Raw genomic sequence first — 16976 nt, 5'->3', positions numbered from 1 at the left:
TCTCTCTCTCTGTCTCTCTATCCTCTCTCTCTGTCTTCTCTATCCTCTCTCTCTCTGTCTCTCTCTGTGTCTCTCTGTCTCCTCGCTCTCTCTGTCTTCTCTCTCTCTCTCTATCACAAATAAATAGGAATACATTGGTGTAGAGCGAGACAAACTTGCACCGTCCTCCCATTACCGCCTTGGTTACGTAAACCGGTGACAGAGGGGACTGTGTGTGCCGTTTAACGGCTGCCATTGGCCGGGCTGCGGTGACACTACCTCGCCACCAGCAGTTTTTTCTTTTTGTGGGCCGAGTTTTATAAATGGGGGGTGTGTCCGTCCAGGCTGTGTAAATTATATCAGATTTTAATCACTCAGACACAGTGAGCAATATGCCCTCGTCGTCGATACCAGCTCCTATTAATACTCCCTTTTACTGCTTAATAAGATGCCCCCAATTTGTTTTTGTCTGATCTTTTTTTCTCTTTTCTTGCATTTTAATGAGCTGTGGAGCCGGGGGCCCTGTCACCCGGTTGTTAATGCTCCGGCGTCCCGCTGAAAGCCAGCGTGCGTCTTGGTAAAGAAAGAGGCCTCTGTTCTGTACGTGTCACACCGATAGTCAAAACAACCGGCTCTATAAAAAAAAAACACACGCTGTTAGCCAGTTTGAGCCGTACACAGACGCTAACGACCTGGTGTACATGTCATCTCTCCAGGTTAGGGCTAGGGGGGAGCTAGGTTACGGCTATGTTAAGATGGAGAGGGAGATTGTTGAAGATGAAGAATGCACAGTTAACGGCGAGACCCACAGCATTTGTCCTCATAAAACCGTCGCTGACTGATGAAGCCACAACAGCAGGGGAGTGCAATGAAATGAGATGTTTTGGGGGTCAAGAGGAAAGTGTGTGTGCTCACATCACCAGGGTCTGTCTCGTACATCCACAAGTCTGGTAGTGAAAAACACCCCTCTGACCACTCGAAGTCAAGCACATAGACACACCATATCACACCCTACATCTTCATATCTTTACACACATGCAATCATTCATTGACATGACAGCAGTGAAGTCTCATACATATCACTGGGGAGCACTTCAAATACCCCTGTTTAAATAGAGGCCCTTTAAAAGCTTTTCTCGTGGGTTCCATGCATTTGGAGAACTTCATGAAAACCGGACAAATCTAGTACCCGCTTTGAAATGGGCCACACCTTGATTAAGTACCATGTCATTGACTAATGTTATGCGTACTAAACATAGCTTCCCCCCACCTGCCTCGACACACAGGCATATCAAGTGTTATTAAAAACAGCAGCAGGCACTTCTGTGCTGTGATTGATTCTGTGTGAGTCACCCAGCACACACAGGGTTAAAGTATAGCTGCAGAGTCTTACTGCAGTGTCTGAAGCGTTTGGCTGTTCGCTACAGTACGCCAGGAGAACAAAACGTCATCTCTCTCTGTTTGGTTTTTTCTCTCTCCAAAAATCATTTTTATTGCATTTGTAACATTTGGCACAATACAAATTCATGGTGCTTTTACAAGATAAACCTGTAAAGATCAAACACTGACCTTTTTTTTCTTAAAGAAAGTCTTCTCAGTATAAATGTTTTTTCTCTTTTCACTGCATTCTCTGTAGCATTGGTTTTTTAAAAAATCACACAGAATGCCTCTTCTTTTTATTTGAACAAGTCTACCCTCATTTCTCAAAGTCAAGACAGTATGTTAAACAACTCGTCTTTTTAAATAGAAGTTACAAGTTAGAAAATAGTTTCAATGTATTTATTTTTAATATAATATGCTTCTCTATCATCAGTCCATGGTACTTTCAATAGTTTCATATATAGATTTATTTATAAGCATATACAACAACAAATGTTCAGTCTTTTTAAGTTTTGCACTCTGTACAAAAAAAGAAAGTTCCTGTCTTTTCCCCCGTTGTGCATTCTATTGCATGTAGTTATGAGTAGAGAGGGGTGGCTATGGGGATTGGGACTTGGTGGGGGGTGGGGGGGGGGGGGGCTTTAAATCTGAGTCTCCTGAACCTTCTCCTTGGTGTGAGTTTTTATGACAAAGGGCTCAGGGAGGTTTGTGATGGCGCTGGGCAAGGTTCGAGGGAGAGAGTTCCCAATGTTGTTCTCTGTCCATTTAGCCCCATGTCCTGCTGGCTTGTACGTGTTGTATTTGGGCTTGAGGGTGCGGTAGTCCACCTTGTGATGGTCTGCTTTGTGGGGACTGGAATCCATTTTGGGTTTCTGGTTGCCATAATCCTGTTTGTGGGGGCTGTTGTAGTCTGATTTGAAGACGATGTAGTCCGGCGTGCCCTTGGGGGTGTGTTCTGATTTGGGTTTGTATTGACTGTTGTCGGGTTTGGATTTGTGTGTACTGTACTCCGTTTTGGATTTGGACTGAGTGCTGTAGTCAGGTTTGTAAGGGCTGTAGTCTGGTTTAGGTCGTGGGTGAGTGCTGTAGTCAGGTTTGAATGGGCTACAGTCCGGTTTGGGTTTTGGATGAGTGCCATAATCTGGTTTGAAGGGGCTATAATCTGTTTTAGGTATTCTCGGGTGAGTACTACTGCTATAATCCGGTTTAAATGGGCTATAATCTGTTTTAGGTATTCTCGGGTGAGTACTACTGCTATAATCCGGTTTGAATGGGCTATAATCTTCTTTAGGTGTTCTCGGGTGAGTACTGTAGTCGGGTTTGAAGGGGCTATAGTCCGCTTTAGGCTGCTTGTGAGTGCTATATTCAGGTCTGAACGGGCTATAGTCAGCCTTTGGTCTATGAAGGCTGAAATCTGGTGTAGATTTGTGGGTGCTATATTCCACTGTAGATTTGTGGGTAGTGTAGTCCACGGTTGGTTTATAGGTGGTGTACTCAGCCTTGGGCTTGTGTATAATGTAGTCTGGTTTGGGCATGTGGATTGTGTAGTCCCCCTTGTAGTCGGCTTTGGGTTTGGGGAAGCCATAGTCTGTTTTGTGGCTGATATAATCCAGTTTTTGGATGCTGTTGTGGTCTCGGATCTGGTTGGCAGCAGAAGCAGGCGGCGGCAGGTCCTCCTCGTCCACCTGGATGATTTCTACCGTACGGGTGGCTGCCACCGTGCTCCGCTGCTGGTGGCGCTTCCTCAGCTTGTAGAAGGCGATGAGCATGACGGCGGCCAGCAGCGTGACAGCTACGAAGCAGCCGATGATGATCTTGGTGGTTTTCATCATCTCGTCCAGGCTGGGGACTGTGTCGGGTGGCTTGACCGTGGCAGACTTGGAGGCAGGAACGGCGGACGGTCGGACGCCTGGCTGGCCCTCGGTGTTCTGGAGCAGAACGGTGGGAGTAGAGATGAAGACGGGCTGAAAGAGGGAGGGCGAGGCGGTGGTGGTGGTGCCAGCGTCTCCTCCTGCTTCTCCTCCTGCCCCTCCTCCTGCCCCCCTACCAGTGTTAGGAGCGCTCGTTGTGGTCTTGGGCTTGGGCATCTCCGTGGTGGGTCCCGGCACTTCCACGGTCATCGTGGTGAAGTAGCTGAGGTTGGACGTGTTGAGTTCAGCCGCACTCACGTTGAGGTAGGCTGAGGCGTTTGAGTTGCCGGCCGTGTTGGACACCATGCAGGTGTAGGTGCCTGTGTCAGCCGCCAGCACGTTGGAGAAGTTGAGTGTGCCATCGTTGAGCACGGCGATCCGCTGGTGGGCCGATGCGTGCGTCAGGACGGTCCCATTGGGCAGCAGCCACCGGACCGAGGACATTGGCGCAGTCCGGCAACGGAGCTCCGCTACGCGCTCTGCCGAAATGTTTAAGTCTCTTGGCGCATCGCCTATGAAGGGGGCAGAGCACTGGAGCACGCCGGTCTCCCCCCGGTCCACCTCCACCAGCTGGCGGCCCCGCATGTGGGCCGGCGCGTGGCATCGGCCACAGCAGGTAGAATTGGTAGGGATGTACTCTCGCAGCCAGCGTGCCAGCCACAGGGCTTCACAGCCACAGTTCCAGGGGTTGTGGTGGAGGTGTAGCTCCACCAGGTACCTGAGGGGGGAGAACAGGTCGTGTGGCAGGGCGCTCAGGTTGTTGTGGGCTAGGTTGAGCTCCACCAGCGAGCTCAGGTCGTCAAAGGCGTTGCGCTCGATCACCCCAATCTGCGAATTCATCACCCACAGCTTCTTGAGTGAGCGCAGGCCCCGGAAGGAGCCTGGCTTGATTTCGGAGAAGAGGTTCTCCGAGATCTCCAGTTCCTCCAGGCCCAGCAGGGGCTCAGATTGGGCATCTCCCCCCGGATGTTGCACATGCCCAGGTTGAGGTACTTGAGGTTGTGCAGGCCCTCAAAGGCGCCATCGGAGATGAAATCCAGCTTGCGTAGCTCGCCCAGGTCCAAACGCATGAGCGAGGGCACTCGGTTGAAGGCATACGAAGGGATGCTCTCAATGGGGTTATTCCTCAGCCATAATTCCCTGAGCTTGGACAGGTACTCAAAGGCACCACTGGGCACCCCAGTTAGCCGGTTGTCAAATAGCTCCAGCGTGTTTAGGCTGGTGAGACCATTGAAGGCGCCCACCTCGATCTGCCGGATGGCGTTGCGGCCCAGCTGCAGAACCTCAAGGTGGTGCAGGTGTCGGAAGGTGTCGGCCTGCACCTCTCCAATGGCATTCTCCATCAGGTTGAGGTGGCGCGTGTTGGCGGGGATGCCCGGGGGCACGCGAGTGAGGCCGCGCCGAGTGCACACCACCTTGCTCAGCTGGCTACTACACGAGCACTGCGGTGGGCAGCCCTGAGGGCCTGGTGCTGCCGCCCCCGCCATAGCCAGAGAGGCGCTGCTCCACGCTCGCGCCATCAGGAACACAACACAGAGCAGGGTGGCTCGACGCACAGCTACCCGCCCCAGGAGACTCATGATGTGGCACGCTCATAATTCAGCATCGTCCGGGGGGGCGGAGGTGGGGGATCGGTTGAATGGGTTGGTGGTCGAAAGTGGGAGGGGGGTGAGGTATAAAGAGGGGAGGGAGGGGGGGTTGGTTCTTGAGTAACCAGGAGAGGGCTGGCCCTACCCCGGATTAAGCAAAACTCTGGCTCTCTTTTCCATGGACACTACTGGAGGGGGGAGGACAACTGCTCTTAAATGTTTCAGAGAAAGAGAAAAAATAATAGAATAGGAGATGGAGATGATTGAAATAGGGTTGGAAACGCTAGACACCTACCTCAAGCTTTTTTTTTTACAGGTCCTTATGAGATTGTTTTCTCTTTGTTTGTCAATCACAGAGTGTTTAAATCAGGTATATATCCAAGGAGCAGAGAAATAAAGACTTTTCTTTCTGCTCTGTTAGAAGCAAATGAAGTGAAGATTCTTTGCCAAAATGGCCCCTTTTTATAATTCCACACAAGCGAACATCATCCGAAGAAGGAAAAGATGTGAAGGCCCATCCGAAGCTTGTGTTTTAGATGGGTAGGAGTCCAGTCAGGCTCCTATAGCAGTACACGCTCGCTCGCCCTCGGCTGCTCTTCTCCCGCTTGTCCTTGGAAACCGCCTCTCGATGCCTCCGCCGAACGCCTTCTCCAAGTCTCCATAGCACAAACGCGTGCTCACCGACACACACACTCTGCACTCTGAAAACCCAAGGCAGAAAATGGGTGGGGGTTTCAGGGTAGGGAGGGGGGGTTAAGGAGGAAGAAAAATTCCACAGTCCTTTCAAATTTTCTTTGAGGTGGTGGGGAAACAGGACCCCTTTCCTTTTCTTGGATCTTTCTATTTTTTTGGTGGTCAGTCAGTCAGTCCACCCTCTCTCTCTCTCTGTGTGTCGCGTCGTGTCCACTTGATTTCTGTAGAGCTCGGCAGGGTTGAAAAGGCTACGCGACACACACTGCGGTCATTAGCTTATTTCTCCTCTTAACTAGCTCTGCGCTCCAGCACAGCAGCACGCAAACACAGCTCGCCAGCAGCGGCGCTCACACACACACACACACACACACACACACACACACACACAGCAGCTGCAGCCTGCCTCCCGCGCACTTCCCAATAATCCGTCAATTTCTTCCGAGGGTGGGTGGGGGTTTGTAGCAGGGTTGAGAGAGGTAGGGGGAGAAAAAAAGAGGCTAAAGCGCCACCTCCCTCGGTCTCTTTCTCGCTCCTGTTTTCAATCTCTTTTTTTCTTCACCGCGCGGCAGAATAGGAGAGTGAAGCAAGAGAGAGCCGAGCGGGGCACAGGATGTTACAGCAGCGTCGATGAGGAAAACAGATCCGCTGTAGCAGCAGATGAGCGAGAGCGGGGATGTGTATCTCTTTCTCTCTCTCTCCCCCTCTCTCGCTCTTCTCAGCCCCTGCAGTGTCCTGAGGTAGTGGCCAAGCTCAAAGCACTCAGTCCTTTGTGTGTGCCAGCACGAAGCCTCTCAACCGTGTTAGCTTCCACTGTCCTCTCTTTCTCTCTCTTGTTTCTCTCTCTGGCTCCCTGGTTTAGAGGAGAATAAAGCGCTGCCCAGGTGAACTAGAGAAAACGGCAGCGTGTCCCCACGGCAACACGATTTTAACCCCTGCAGCCCCGGTGTTAATCCTGCTGCTCAGGTTATTCCGGCACGTTTTTCTGTTGCCAGTGTGGTGCAAGGCTGCTCTTTCTCTCGTTTACTCACTCTCTCTTTCATTCGCTTGTTCACTCTGTTGCTCTCTCTCTTTCTCTTTTGTCCTTGAGTGGGGAACGTGTATGTACTGCTGACGCATCCCGCTCGGAGCAGTGCATTGGTTTGATGCAGTGTTTTTGTGCATTAACTAATCCACTCTCTCCCTCTTTTTCTTTCTCCCTCTCCATATTTCTTGCTCTCTCGCTCCTCCTCTCCCTGTTCCTCTCCCCTCTCCCTCTTCTCTCCAGTCTCACTCAAGCCTTTGCTCTTGCTCTCCTCATTTGCCTGTCTATTCATCTTTTTTCTCTCCCCCCATTGCTCTCTCTCGCGCTCTCTCTCTCTCCCTCTCCGTCCTCCTGTCAGAAGGTCAATGTAGAGTGAGTGTATCCTGCCTGACGTGTGTGGGTGTGTGCGCGCGTGCACACGTGCGCTCTGGGCCCTGGGACATTATGAGGACTGGATGGCGGGAGATGGTCTACTGTTGAGAGGGACAGAGATACGTGAAGGAGAGGTACGGAGAGAAGAAGTGAAAGAGGGAGGGAGAGAAGAAGTGAAAGAGGGAGGGAGAGAAAGAGCGAGGGACGGAGAGAAGAAGTGAAAGAGGGAGGGAGAAAGATAGAGGGACAGAAGTGAGAGGGACGGAGAGAAGAAGTGAGAGGGACGGAGAGAAGAAGTGAGAGGGAGGGAGAGAAGTGAGAGGGACGGAGAGAAGAAGTGAAAGAGGGAGGGAGAGAAGAAGTGAAAGAGGGAGGGAGAGAAGAAGTGAAAGAGGGATGGAGAGAAGGGAATGATGGAGGGAGAGAAAGAGAAGGACGGAGAGAAGGGAAAGAGGGAGTGATAAAGAGGGACCGAGAAGGACTGAGAGAAGTGAGAGGGAGGGAGAGAAAGAGCGAGGGACGGAGAGAAGAAGTGAAAGAGGGAGTGATAGAGGGACAGAAGTGAGAGGGACGGAGAGAAGAAGTGAGAGGGACGGAGAGAAGAAGTGAGAGGGAGGGAGAGAAGTGAGAGGGACGGAGAGAAGAAGTGAGAGGGAGGGAGAGAAGTGAAAGAGGGAGTGAGAGAAGAAGAGAAAGAGGGAGGGAGAGAGAGAGGGACAGAGAGAAGGGAATGAGGGAGGGAAAGGGAGTGATAAAGAGGGACAGAAGTGAGAGGGAGGGAGAGAAGAAGTGAGAGGGAGGGAGAGAGAGGGAGGGAGAGAAGTGAGAGGGACGGAGAGAAGAAGTTAGAGGGAGGGAGAGAAGTGAAAGAGGGAGTGAGAGGGAGGGAGAGAAGAAGTGAAAGGGACGGAGAGAGAAGTGAGAGGGACGGAGAGAAGAAGTTAGAGGGAGTGAGAGAAGTGAAAGAGGGAGTGAGAGGGACGGAGAGAAGTGAGAGGGACGGAGAGAAGTGAGAGGGACGGAGAGAAGTGAGAGGGACGGAGAGAAGTGAGAGGGACGGAGAGAAGTGAGAGGGAGGGAGAGAAGTGAGAGGGAGGGAGAGAAGTGAGAGGGAGGGAGAGAAGAAGTTAGAGGGAGGGAGAGAAGTGAAAGAGGGAGTGAGAGGGACGGAGAGAAGAAGTGAAGGAGGGAGGGTGAGAAAGAGAGGGAGGAAGGGAGAGAAAGAGAGAGGGAGGGAGAGAAGAAGTGAGAGGGAGGGAGAGAAGTGAAAGAAGGAGTGAGAGAAGAAGAGAAAGAGGGAGGGAGAGAGAGAGGGACAGAGAAGGGAATGAGGGAGGGAGAGAAGGGAAAGAGGGAGTGATAAAGAGGGACAGAAGTGAGAGGGAGGGAGAGAAGAAGTGAGAGGGAGGGAGGGAGGGAGAGAAGTGAAAGAGGGAGAGAGAGGGGGAGGGAGAGAGAGAGAGGGGGAGAGAGGGAGAGAGAGAGAGAGAGAGAGAGAGAGGGACGGGAGTGAGAGAGAGAGAGAGAGAGAGATAGAGAGAGCGGGAGAGAGAGGGACATAGAGAAGTGAGAGGGAGTGAGAGATGGAGAGAGGGACAGAAATGAGCGGGAGGGAGAGATAGAGAGGGACAGAGAGAAGTGAGAGTGAGGGGGAGACAGAGAGAAGTGAAAGAGGGGGGAGAGATAAAGAGAGGGACATTGAATTTAACGTTGAAAGACTTAACTGCCTGACCACCACCATGCCACCCTCTCATGCCCGCTAGCCCTAACGTGCCTGCTGCTGCCTCGAATGCCCTGGACCGCGTGGATTGTGGGCACGAGGCGACCCACTTTTTGGCACGGTGGGTCTGCCAGTCAGTTAGCATTTCAAGGGTAGACGTTGTGTGTGTGTGGAGCAGAACCCAGGCCTTGGGGCTACAGCCAGCGAGTCTGGGATGCTACCAGTCGCATGTAGGTCAGCTGTGTGTTTGTGTGAGATATGAGATGAGGGAGCGAGAGGACCAATGAGTGTATAACCTGCCGTATATCCCTAATGCTAATCTGATTATATACTGTACACAGTAGCAGGATGATAGATCTAATGAATATTATGTCATTGCACAGCCCTCGCCAGAAATTAGGATTTGTGTCCATTCTGTTTAGTTTGACAGTGTAGGCTAAAGAGCAGGGGTGGGCAACATACGAGCCCATTCAATCTTGCCCAGGGGAGATTTGAGTAAAAAATATACAAAAAATATTGGGCAATGTATTATTTTGGGTTAAGGTCCAGGTCACCCTTGAATGTCTAAAACTATATGGAAAATATTTTAAATTTCTAATGGACCTAAAATCACTGCCCCTTTTTCTGGCCGGCAAATTGCTTTTGGCGAAGTAATCACTCTGAATGCAACTTTCTATCGTTGGATTCTATCTTATAACCTTTGGAGGCAGATGCCTACTCCCATCTGCTGTCCCGAACGCAAAACCCAACTTAAAGGTAACAGCGCTCACTGTTGCCCCTAGTGGCTGGTTTCTACATCACCTCCCGACATCCTCAGACATGGATGGACGTGGGATACTGACTTGTATCATGGGTGACCTGGCTGCTATAGCGCCTGTGAGCCTGAAAGGCCTGTGTGCTTGGGGAGAGACGTCTCTGCTTCTGTGTGTGTGTTTTCTGAGTTTGTATGTGCTCATTTCTTTTTGCGTTAGCTGTGTGTGTTCATAGTGTTTGTGTGTGTGTGTCCTTCACCTCTACTGTGGGAGACCACAGTCCTCTCTCTCATCAGTTCTGCTCAGCCTCATCCCCAGTTAACTGGGTTTAACCATTTCTCCAGCCCACTGCCCAGCCCTCCGCTGGGAACTTTGTCCCCTTCTCTCTCTCTCTCTCTTCAGACTTTCAGTTTTCAATCCTCTGCTAGTTTTAGTATTATTTTTCAGAGGAGGGAACACACACTGACTGACCTTGGAAGAGGACAGGGGTCGGACACTTATTTTCCCATTTTTCATTTCAATTTCCAGGAATTAATTCTGGGAGAGATTACACCCACAAAGACCGCCGCCACCCCGGCGAGAGAGCTTAAACCGTGTGTGAGGGATTTTACCATTAATCATTATTCTCATTACACACACTACACACACCATACACACGCGCCAGTGTGACAGCTGGCAGTTGTCCAGCATACAATGGACTCACTCACTCACTCACTCACTCACTCACACACACGCACACACGCACACACGCACACACACACACCTGTACACGCACCCAGACATATGCTACATTGCAACTAGATTAAATATTCTAGATTAGATTTCTGTAATCCACCTGGGTTGGGTTCAATGTGAGTTTTATTTTATCACATTAAGCTGTCAGTTAAATGACCTTAGGTGAAATTAACCCACCATAGATAATCTCACCTCAACCTGTGTGGCCCTTGTCTGTCTCTTGTCTCTCTCACACTCCTTCTTAAGTGTATTAGTGCGTGGTCTAATATTTGCCCAGATGGTGTGGGAGTGTGAGACATATGTGTGACATGTTATTGGGTGCTTAAGGGTTCAGTCTAAGTGAACCCTCTTTCTGTCTCTCTCCCTCTCTCACCCTGTTGATCTCTGTCCTCCTCAGTGTTGATCTCTACCTCTTTCTCCTCATCTCTATCTTTCTCTCTCAATCTTTCCTCTCTCTCCTTTCGTCCCCCTCTCTCTCCTTTCGTCCCCCTCTCTCTCCTTTCGTCCCCCTCTCTCTCCTTTCGTCCCCCTCTCTCTCCCCCTCTCCTTTTCGTCCCCCTCTCTCCTTTCGTCCCCCTCTGTCTCCTTTCGTCCCCCTTTCCTTTCATCGTGTCTCTCTCCCTCTCTCACCCTGTTGATCTCTGTCCTCCTCAGTGTTGATCTCTACCTCTTTCTCCCCTCTTCCTCCTCATCTCTATCTTTCTCTCTCAATCTTTCCTCTCTCTCCCTTCATCCCCCTCTCCTTTCGTTCCCCTCTCCTTTCGTTCCCCTCTCCTTTCGTTCCCCTCTCTCCTTTCGTTCCCCTCTCCTTTCGTTCCCCTCTCTCCTTTCGTTCCCCTCTCCCTTTCGTCCCCCTCCTCTCTCCTTTCGTCCCCCTCTCTCTCCTTTCGTCCCCCTCTCTCTCCTTTCGTCCCCCTCTCTCTCCCTCCCCCCTTCGTCCCCCTCTCTCTCCCTTTGTCCCCCTCTCTCCTTTTGTCCCCCTCTCTCTCCTTTCGTCCCCCCCCCTCCCCCATCTCCTTTCCCCCTCTCTCTCCCTTCGTCCCCCTCTCTCCCCCCTCGTCCCCCTCTCTCTCCTTCGTCCCCCTCTCTCTCCCCTTCTCTCCCCCCCTCTCTCTCCTTCGTCCCCCTCTCTCTCCCCCCTTCGTCCTCCTCTCTCTCCCTTCGTCCCCCTCTCTCTCCCTTCGTCCCCCTCTCTCCCTTCGTCCCCCTCTCTCCCCCTCTCCCCCTCCTTCCTTTCGTCCCCCTCTCTCTCCCTTCGTCCCCCTCTCTCTCCCCCTTCTCTCCCTTCGTCCCCCTCTCTCCTCCCCCCTCTTCTCCCCCCCCTCTCTCCCTTCGTCCCCCTCTCTCCCCTTCTCCCTCTCCTTCGTCCCCCTCTCTCTCCCTTCGTCCCCCTCTCTCCCTTCGTCCCCCTCTCTCTCCCCCTTCGTCCCCCTCTCTCTCCTTTCGTCCCCCTCTCTCCCCCTTTCGTCCCCCTCTCTCTCCTCTCCCCCTCGTCTCCCGTCCCCCTCTCTCTCCCTTCGTCCCCCTCTCCTCTCTCCTTTCGTCCCCCTGTCTCTCCCTTCGTCCCCCTCTCTCTCCCCCTTCGTCCCCCTCTCCCCTTCGTTCCTCTCTCCCTTCGTCCCCCTCTGTCTCCCTTCGTCCCCCTCTCTCTCCCCCCTTCGTCCCCCTCTCTCTCCCTTCGTCCCCCTCTCTCTCTCCCCCTTCGTCCCCCTCCTCTCTCTCCCTTCGTCCCCCTCTCTCTCTCCCCCTTCGTCCCCATCTCTCTCCTTTTGTCCCCCTCTCTCTCCTTCCTTTTGTCCCCCTCTTTGTCCCCCTCTCTCTCCCCCCTTTCATTCCCCCATTCCCCCTCTCTCTCCTTTCATCCCCCTAGCAGCTCTCATAATAGCCATTGTTTATAGACTAATGACCTTCATTATGTTTGGGGCCAGTTTGTAGCCCCGCCAGAGCTAGTGGATTAGCTAGCCTCTTGTCAGCTGGATGTGGAAGAAAGCAGGCTTAAAGTAGCCAACCCAGTGATCATCCTCATCATCATCATCCCCTGTTAAAAGCCTTCTAAATAGCCTAGCAGACAAACATTTAATGAAAAGACTATTGAAGTTGCCCAAATTCAATTTTGGGATTTGAGAATCATCATATCTTTTTTGATATGGCTTATTGCACATCTGAGGCATAGCGTTTGTGGTTGTGAGATTTGAAGGTCAATTGTGTGTAGTTTAGCCTAACAATGTTTGGATTTAGTAAATAGCCAAAGTGTTTGTTAATGTTAATGTTCTGGGGCACACACTCACACACACTGTCACATTTTGGAACGCATCCAACCAGTGCCCCCCCTGGCATCCGGTACCAAGGGGGTGGGGCCAACCCCCTGTTGCTCCCCCATTCTACCATATGCAAATTCCCCCGCCGTCTATCCCGGCCACGTCATTGGTCGAGGGGGCTCCATTAAGATTCCGGAAGCGTTGTGGTGTGCGCATTATCCCTCACTGTGTCGCCTTGCCAACCGCCTGACGGGCTAGCGGGCTGTAAATAGAGAGGGCTCCATTCTCAGCTCCCTGGGTAAAGACATGTTAATGCCCAACCATGAGAGGCCTTAAATCTCCCTGACTTTTAGCTGCTTGGGAGCAGAGGACGTGTGGGTGGTGGGGGGTTACTCTGGGTACTCTGCCCTACTCTCTCAATCGCCCTGTTCTCCCAATCCTCTAGTCCTTTTCAGGGGCTGGTGAAAATGAAACTTGCCTGTCTGTCTCCCCCTCTGAGTTTGCTGGCTAGCTGAGCACATTCTCCATTGCAGCACAACCGTGCTAATGAAAGCCTCTAAGAGTTAGTCTAATATTCTGTCCAAACTGTTTTATGGTCAGTCTCTGCCTAGCGAACTCTTTGAACGTGACCACTGAAATACATGCTATGTCAACATTTTAATGCGGATGGTTTTGCCACACACCCAGTTGTGATATTGTGTGAACACCTTTGTACCTTGCCTCACTGTCATGAGATGCTAGCTTCTGTCTCCAAAATGGCATCTCTACTTACCTCCAGTTTACCACAGTCTTCCATGAAACGGCCGGGTAAGCGTGGAAACTCCATCAGAAACCATGTGGGAGGATTAGGAGGGGAGGGGAGGCAGGTTAGATCGGGACAGAAGGGAACAGCTTTCATCCCCAAAATCCGTCACAGATATATGCCAGACTATCAACAATGGTCAGACTGAGTTCAATGCCCTCTCTGTGTGTGTGTGTGTTCCTGTCTGTCACAAATCCCTTCTGCAGGAAGATACAGAACCTTTCACAGATATTACCTCTGGAAAGAGTTTCAGCCAGTGAGGAAGGTAGCTAGCCTAGGTGGAGAAGCCAGGGACCATGGGGTTTTGGTCAAAAGTAGTGTACTATATAGGGAATAGGGTGCCATTTGGCGCTTTAATGTATTCCTGCTCAGTGTAGCCCTTAGACACTGAGAGCTCGTCGGGCAGATTGAAGCCCCTGCTACCATTCAAATGAACAATCTGTTCCCAGGCTACTAGGCTGGAGATGAGTCAAAAGGGCTGCGGGGGAACAATGTGATAAGATGCTGTAATGCAGGCTAATGCAGAGAGGTGTGAGCATGCGCAGTCAGGCGCTGTTAGTTGGTATATCGCAAAGGTGATGAGGGAAATCACCTGCTTCTACGTTTTTTTTGGGGGTGGGATAGATTTGTTTGGAGTTTCTGTTCAGGGAAAAAGGTGTGTGCTGTAGGTGGGAAATATTTTAGTTTTAATAAGTGTGTGTGCACGTACAGTGGGGCAAAAAAGTATTTAGTCAGCCACCAATTGTGCAAGTTCTCCCACTTAAAAAGATGAGAGAGGCCTGTAATTTTCATCATAGGTACACTTCAACTATGACAGACAAAATGAGAAAAAAAATCCAGAAAATCACATTGTAGGATTTTTAATGAATTTATTTGCAAATTATGGTGGAAAATAAGTATTTGGTCAATAACAAAAAGTTTCTCAATACTTTGTTATATACCCTTTGTTGGCAATGACAGAGGTCAAACGTTTTCTGTAAGTCTTCATGTTACGGCTTTCTTCCGTCGAAGGAGAGTCGGACCAAAATGCAGCGTGGTTAAATCGAGACATCTTTAATGATGATAAATACAAAACATACAAAAACAACAAACGGAAATGTGAAAACCTAATACAGACTGTCTGGTGACAACTAACACAGAGACAGGAACAATCACCCACAAACACACAGTGAAACCCAGGCTACCTAAATATGGTTCCCAATCAGAGACAACGAGAATCACCTGCCTCTGATTGAGAACCGCCTCAGGCAGCCATAGACTTACCTAGACAACCCTACTCAGCCACAATCCCAATACCTACTAAAACCCCAATACAAAAACACAACACAAAATAAACCCATGTCACACCCTGGCCTGACCAAATAAATATATAAACACAAAATACTAAGACCAGGGCGTGACACTTCACAAGGTTTTCTATGATTACCTATGATGAAAATTACAGGCCTCATCTTTTTAAGTGGGAGAACTTGCACAATTGGTTGCTGACTAAATACTTTTTTTGCCCCACTGTGTGTGTGTGTGTGTGTGTGTGTGTGTGTGTGTGTATTTATTGGTACTTCTCCTAATTGTGATTCTGACACTCCCACCCCCACTCCTGCATGGACTATCTGAACCAGTCTCCTCGTACAAACCTACTGTAGTCAGTTTCTCTAAAATTTCATCTCCATTCCTCTCCTCCCCTTTTAAAACCTGAGGATTTGTCCAAACAAGCTAAGTGGGTCTAATCTGGTGCGTATGCCTGTCATACAGACATGTTACTCCAAGAGTCCTCCACAGAACACTCAACCAGCCACACAGCTTTGCAGCACCAGGAATAAAATAAACAGCAATGGAGAGGGAGAAGGCGAGTCAATCGGCAAAGGAGTGGAATATGACGTCCAAAAGAGAGGGGGAGAAAGACGGAAAAGAGGAATAAATCCCCTTAAACCAGGGGCCTGTGACCTTTTCTTAAATGTGTTTTCTGTTGCAAGGCAATTTGGGATTTCCCCAGAGGTGGGGCTGACTGGACTCGGCCAGGCAGGCTGCTCAGTAGCTCTAGTGAAAGGAAAAAAGCAATGGCCAGCACTTTCTAAGTTGAAGTCAATAACAGGTTTGGCCATTCTATCAGGGCCTCTCTCTCTGTGTTGAGAGCTCAGGGATGGAGAAATGGGCGTTGGTTGAGTTCTTAAAAATAGTCCTTCCTTCCAACAATCGGTTGTGAAAAAGCAAGGGAGCATGCGCTGAGGAAAAAGTAGACAGGAAAGAGACTGTTGATGGATGGCCTGGCAGAGATGTACTACTGCAGAGATGTACTACTACTGCAACAAGGGGGGAAATGGAGAGATAAAGAGGAAAGAGAGAGAGGAAACAAGTGTGAATGGGAAAGGGCCTGGAGATCAGAGACCTTGGGAGTCCCTCCAGACTGTTTCACTGGGCTTGAGAGATCGAGACGCACACAGATAGGTCTAATGCACATAGATTTAGCCCCAAAACTCCTATTCTCCAAATCCCTTCTCATATGTTAGCATTTTTACCAGGGCTTACAGGGATTAAAGTGGGCACGGCTGGCCGGCTTGTGTCGGGAACGGAGAGATCCAGAAAGATGTGTAGAGGAGAGGACACACTGTGTGTGGCGGTAGATGGGCTGCTCTCTCTCTCTCTGTGTGTGTGTGTGTGTGTGTGTGTGTGTGTGTGTGTGTGTAATCCTCCATTGCCTGACAGATACAGTAACTATACTAGTCAGATCAGCACAGTTTGGCCCACAGTATGCTGTTAGTATGTTGGAAAGCATCGCTTGCAATTGTCTTGAACCTTCCCTCAGTTATATTTAGCAAAACTTGAAAGATGGGCAAATTGAATTTGTATAGCCTACAGTTGAGTTTCTGCATTTTCCTTTGTCAGCTAACTTAGCGTTGGCCTACATTATATGTCCCATTTATTTTCCATGAACCTAGACCTGGATGGGTTCTATGCTACAGTGCCTTCAGAAAGTATTCATACCCCTCCACTTAATCCACATTTTGTTGTTACAGCCTGAATTCAACATGGATTTAAAAAATTAAAAAAATTCTAACCCATCTACACACAATACCCCATAATTACAAAGTGAAAACATGTTTTTAGAAATATTTGCACATTTATTGAAAATGAAAAAGGCAGATCTCATTTACATAAGTATTCACACCCACGAGTCAATACATGCTAGAATCACCTTTGGCACCGAATACAACTGAGTTTTTCTGAATCTCTAAGAGCTTTGCACATCTGTACATATTTGCACTTTTCTAATAACAAAAAAAAATATTCAAGCTCTGTCAAGTTTGTTGTTGATCATTGATAGACAGCGATTTTCAAGTCTTGCCATAGATTTTCAAGCTGATATGTCAAAACTGTAACTAGGCCACTTCAGAACATTCAATGTTGTCTTGGTAAGCAACTCCAGTGTATATTTGGCCTTGTGTTTTAGGCTATGTTTTGGAATATTCACATTCTCTACAGGCTTCCTTCTTTTCACTATGTCAATCATGTTTATACTGTGGAGTAACAACAATGTTTTTGATCCATCCTCAGTTTTTCCTATCACATTCATTAAACTCAAACTGTTTTAAAGTAACCATTGGCCTCCGGTTAAAATACTTGAGCGGTTTCCTTTCTCTCCGGCAACTGAGTTAGGAAGGACGGCTGTATCTTTAGTGACTGGGTGTATTGATACACCATCCAAAGTGTAATTAATAACTTCACCATGCTCAAAGGGATATTCAATGTCTGCTTTTTTAAAAACCC

At 49.6% G+C, this 16976-nt stretch overlaps 2 protein-coding genes across 2 annotated transcripts in view; one reads left to right on the top strand and one right to left on the bottom strand.

The window, feature by feature from the left end:
• LOC121839793 (staphylococcal nuclease domain-containing protein 1-like) overlaps window positions 1-16976 on the top strand; it is a 283991-nt gene that overhangs the window by 57149 nt on the left and 209866 nt on the right. The gene's annotated exons all lie outside the window — the stretch shown is intronic.
• On the bottom strand, window positions 1432-6901 carry LOC121839792 (leucine-rich repeat-containing protein 4-like). The gene is given in 2 exon segments (XM_042300486.1): window positions 1432-4213; window positions 4216-6901. Coding segments are annotated over 2 exon segments (2847 nt in total). The 5' UTR covers window positions 4850-6901; the 3' UTR covers window positions 1432-2000.

This window comes from Oncorhynchus tshawytscha, linkage group LG17, assembly GCF_018296145.1.
Source record: "Oncorhynchus tshawytscha isolate Ot180627B linkage group LG17, Otsh_v2.0, whole genome shotgun sequence".
NCBI lineage: Eukaryota > Metazoa > Chordata > Actinopteri > Salmoniformes > Salmonidae > Oncorhynchus > Oncorhynchus tshawytscha.
The sequence above is the reverse complement of the archived record's forward strand: the minus strand, read 5'-3'. Positions and strand labels throughout refer to the sequence as shown.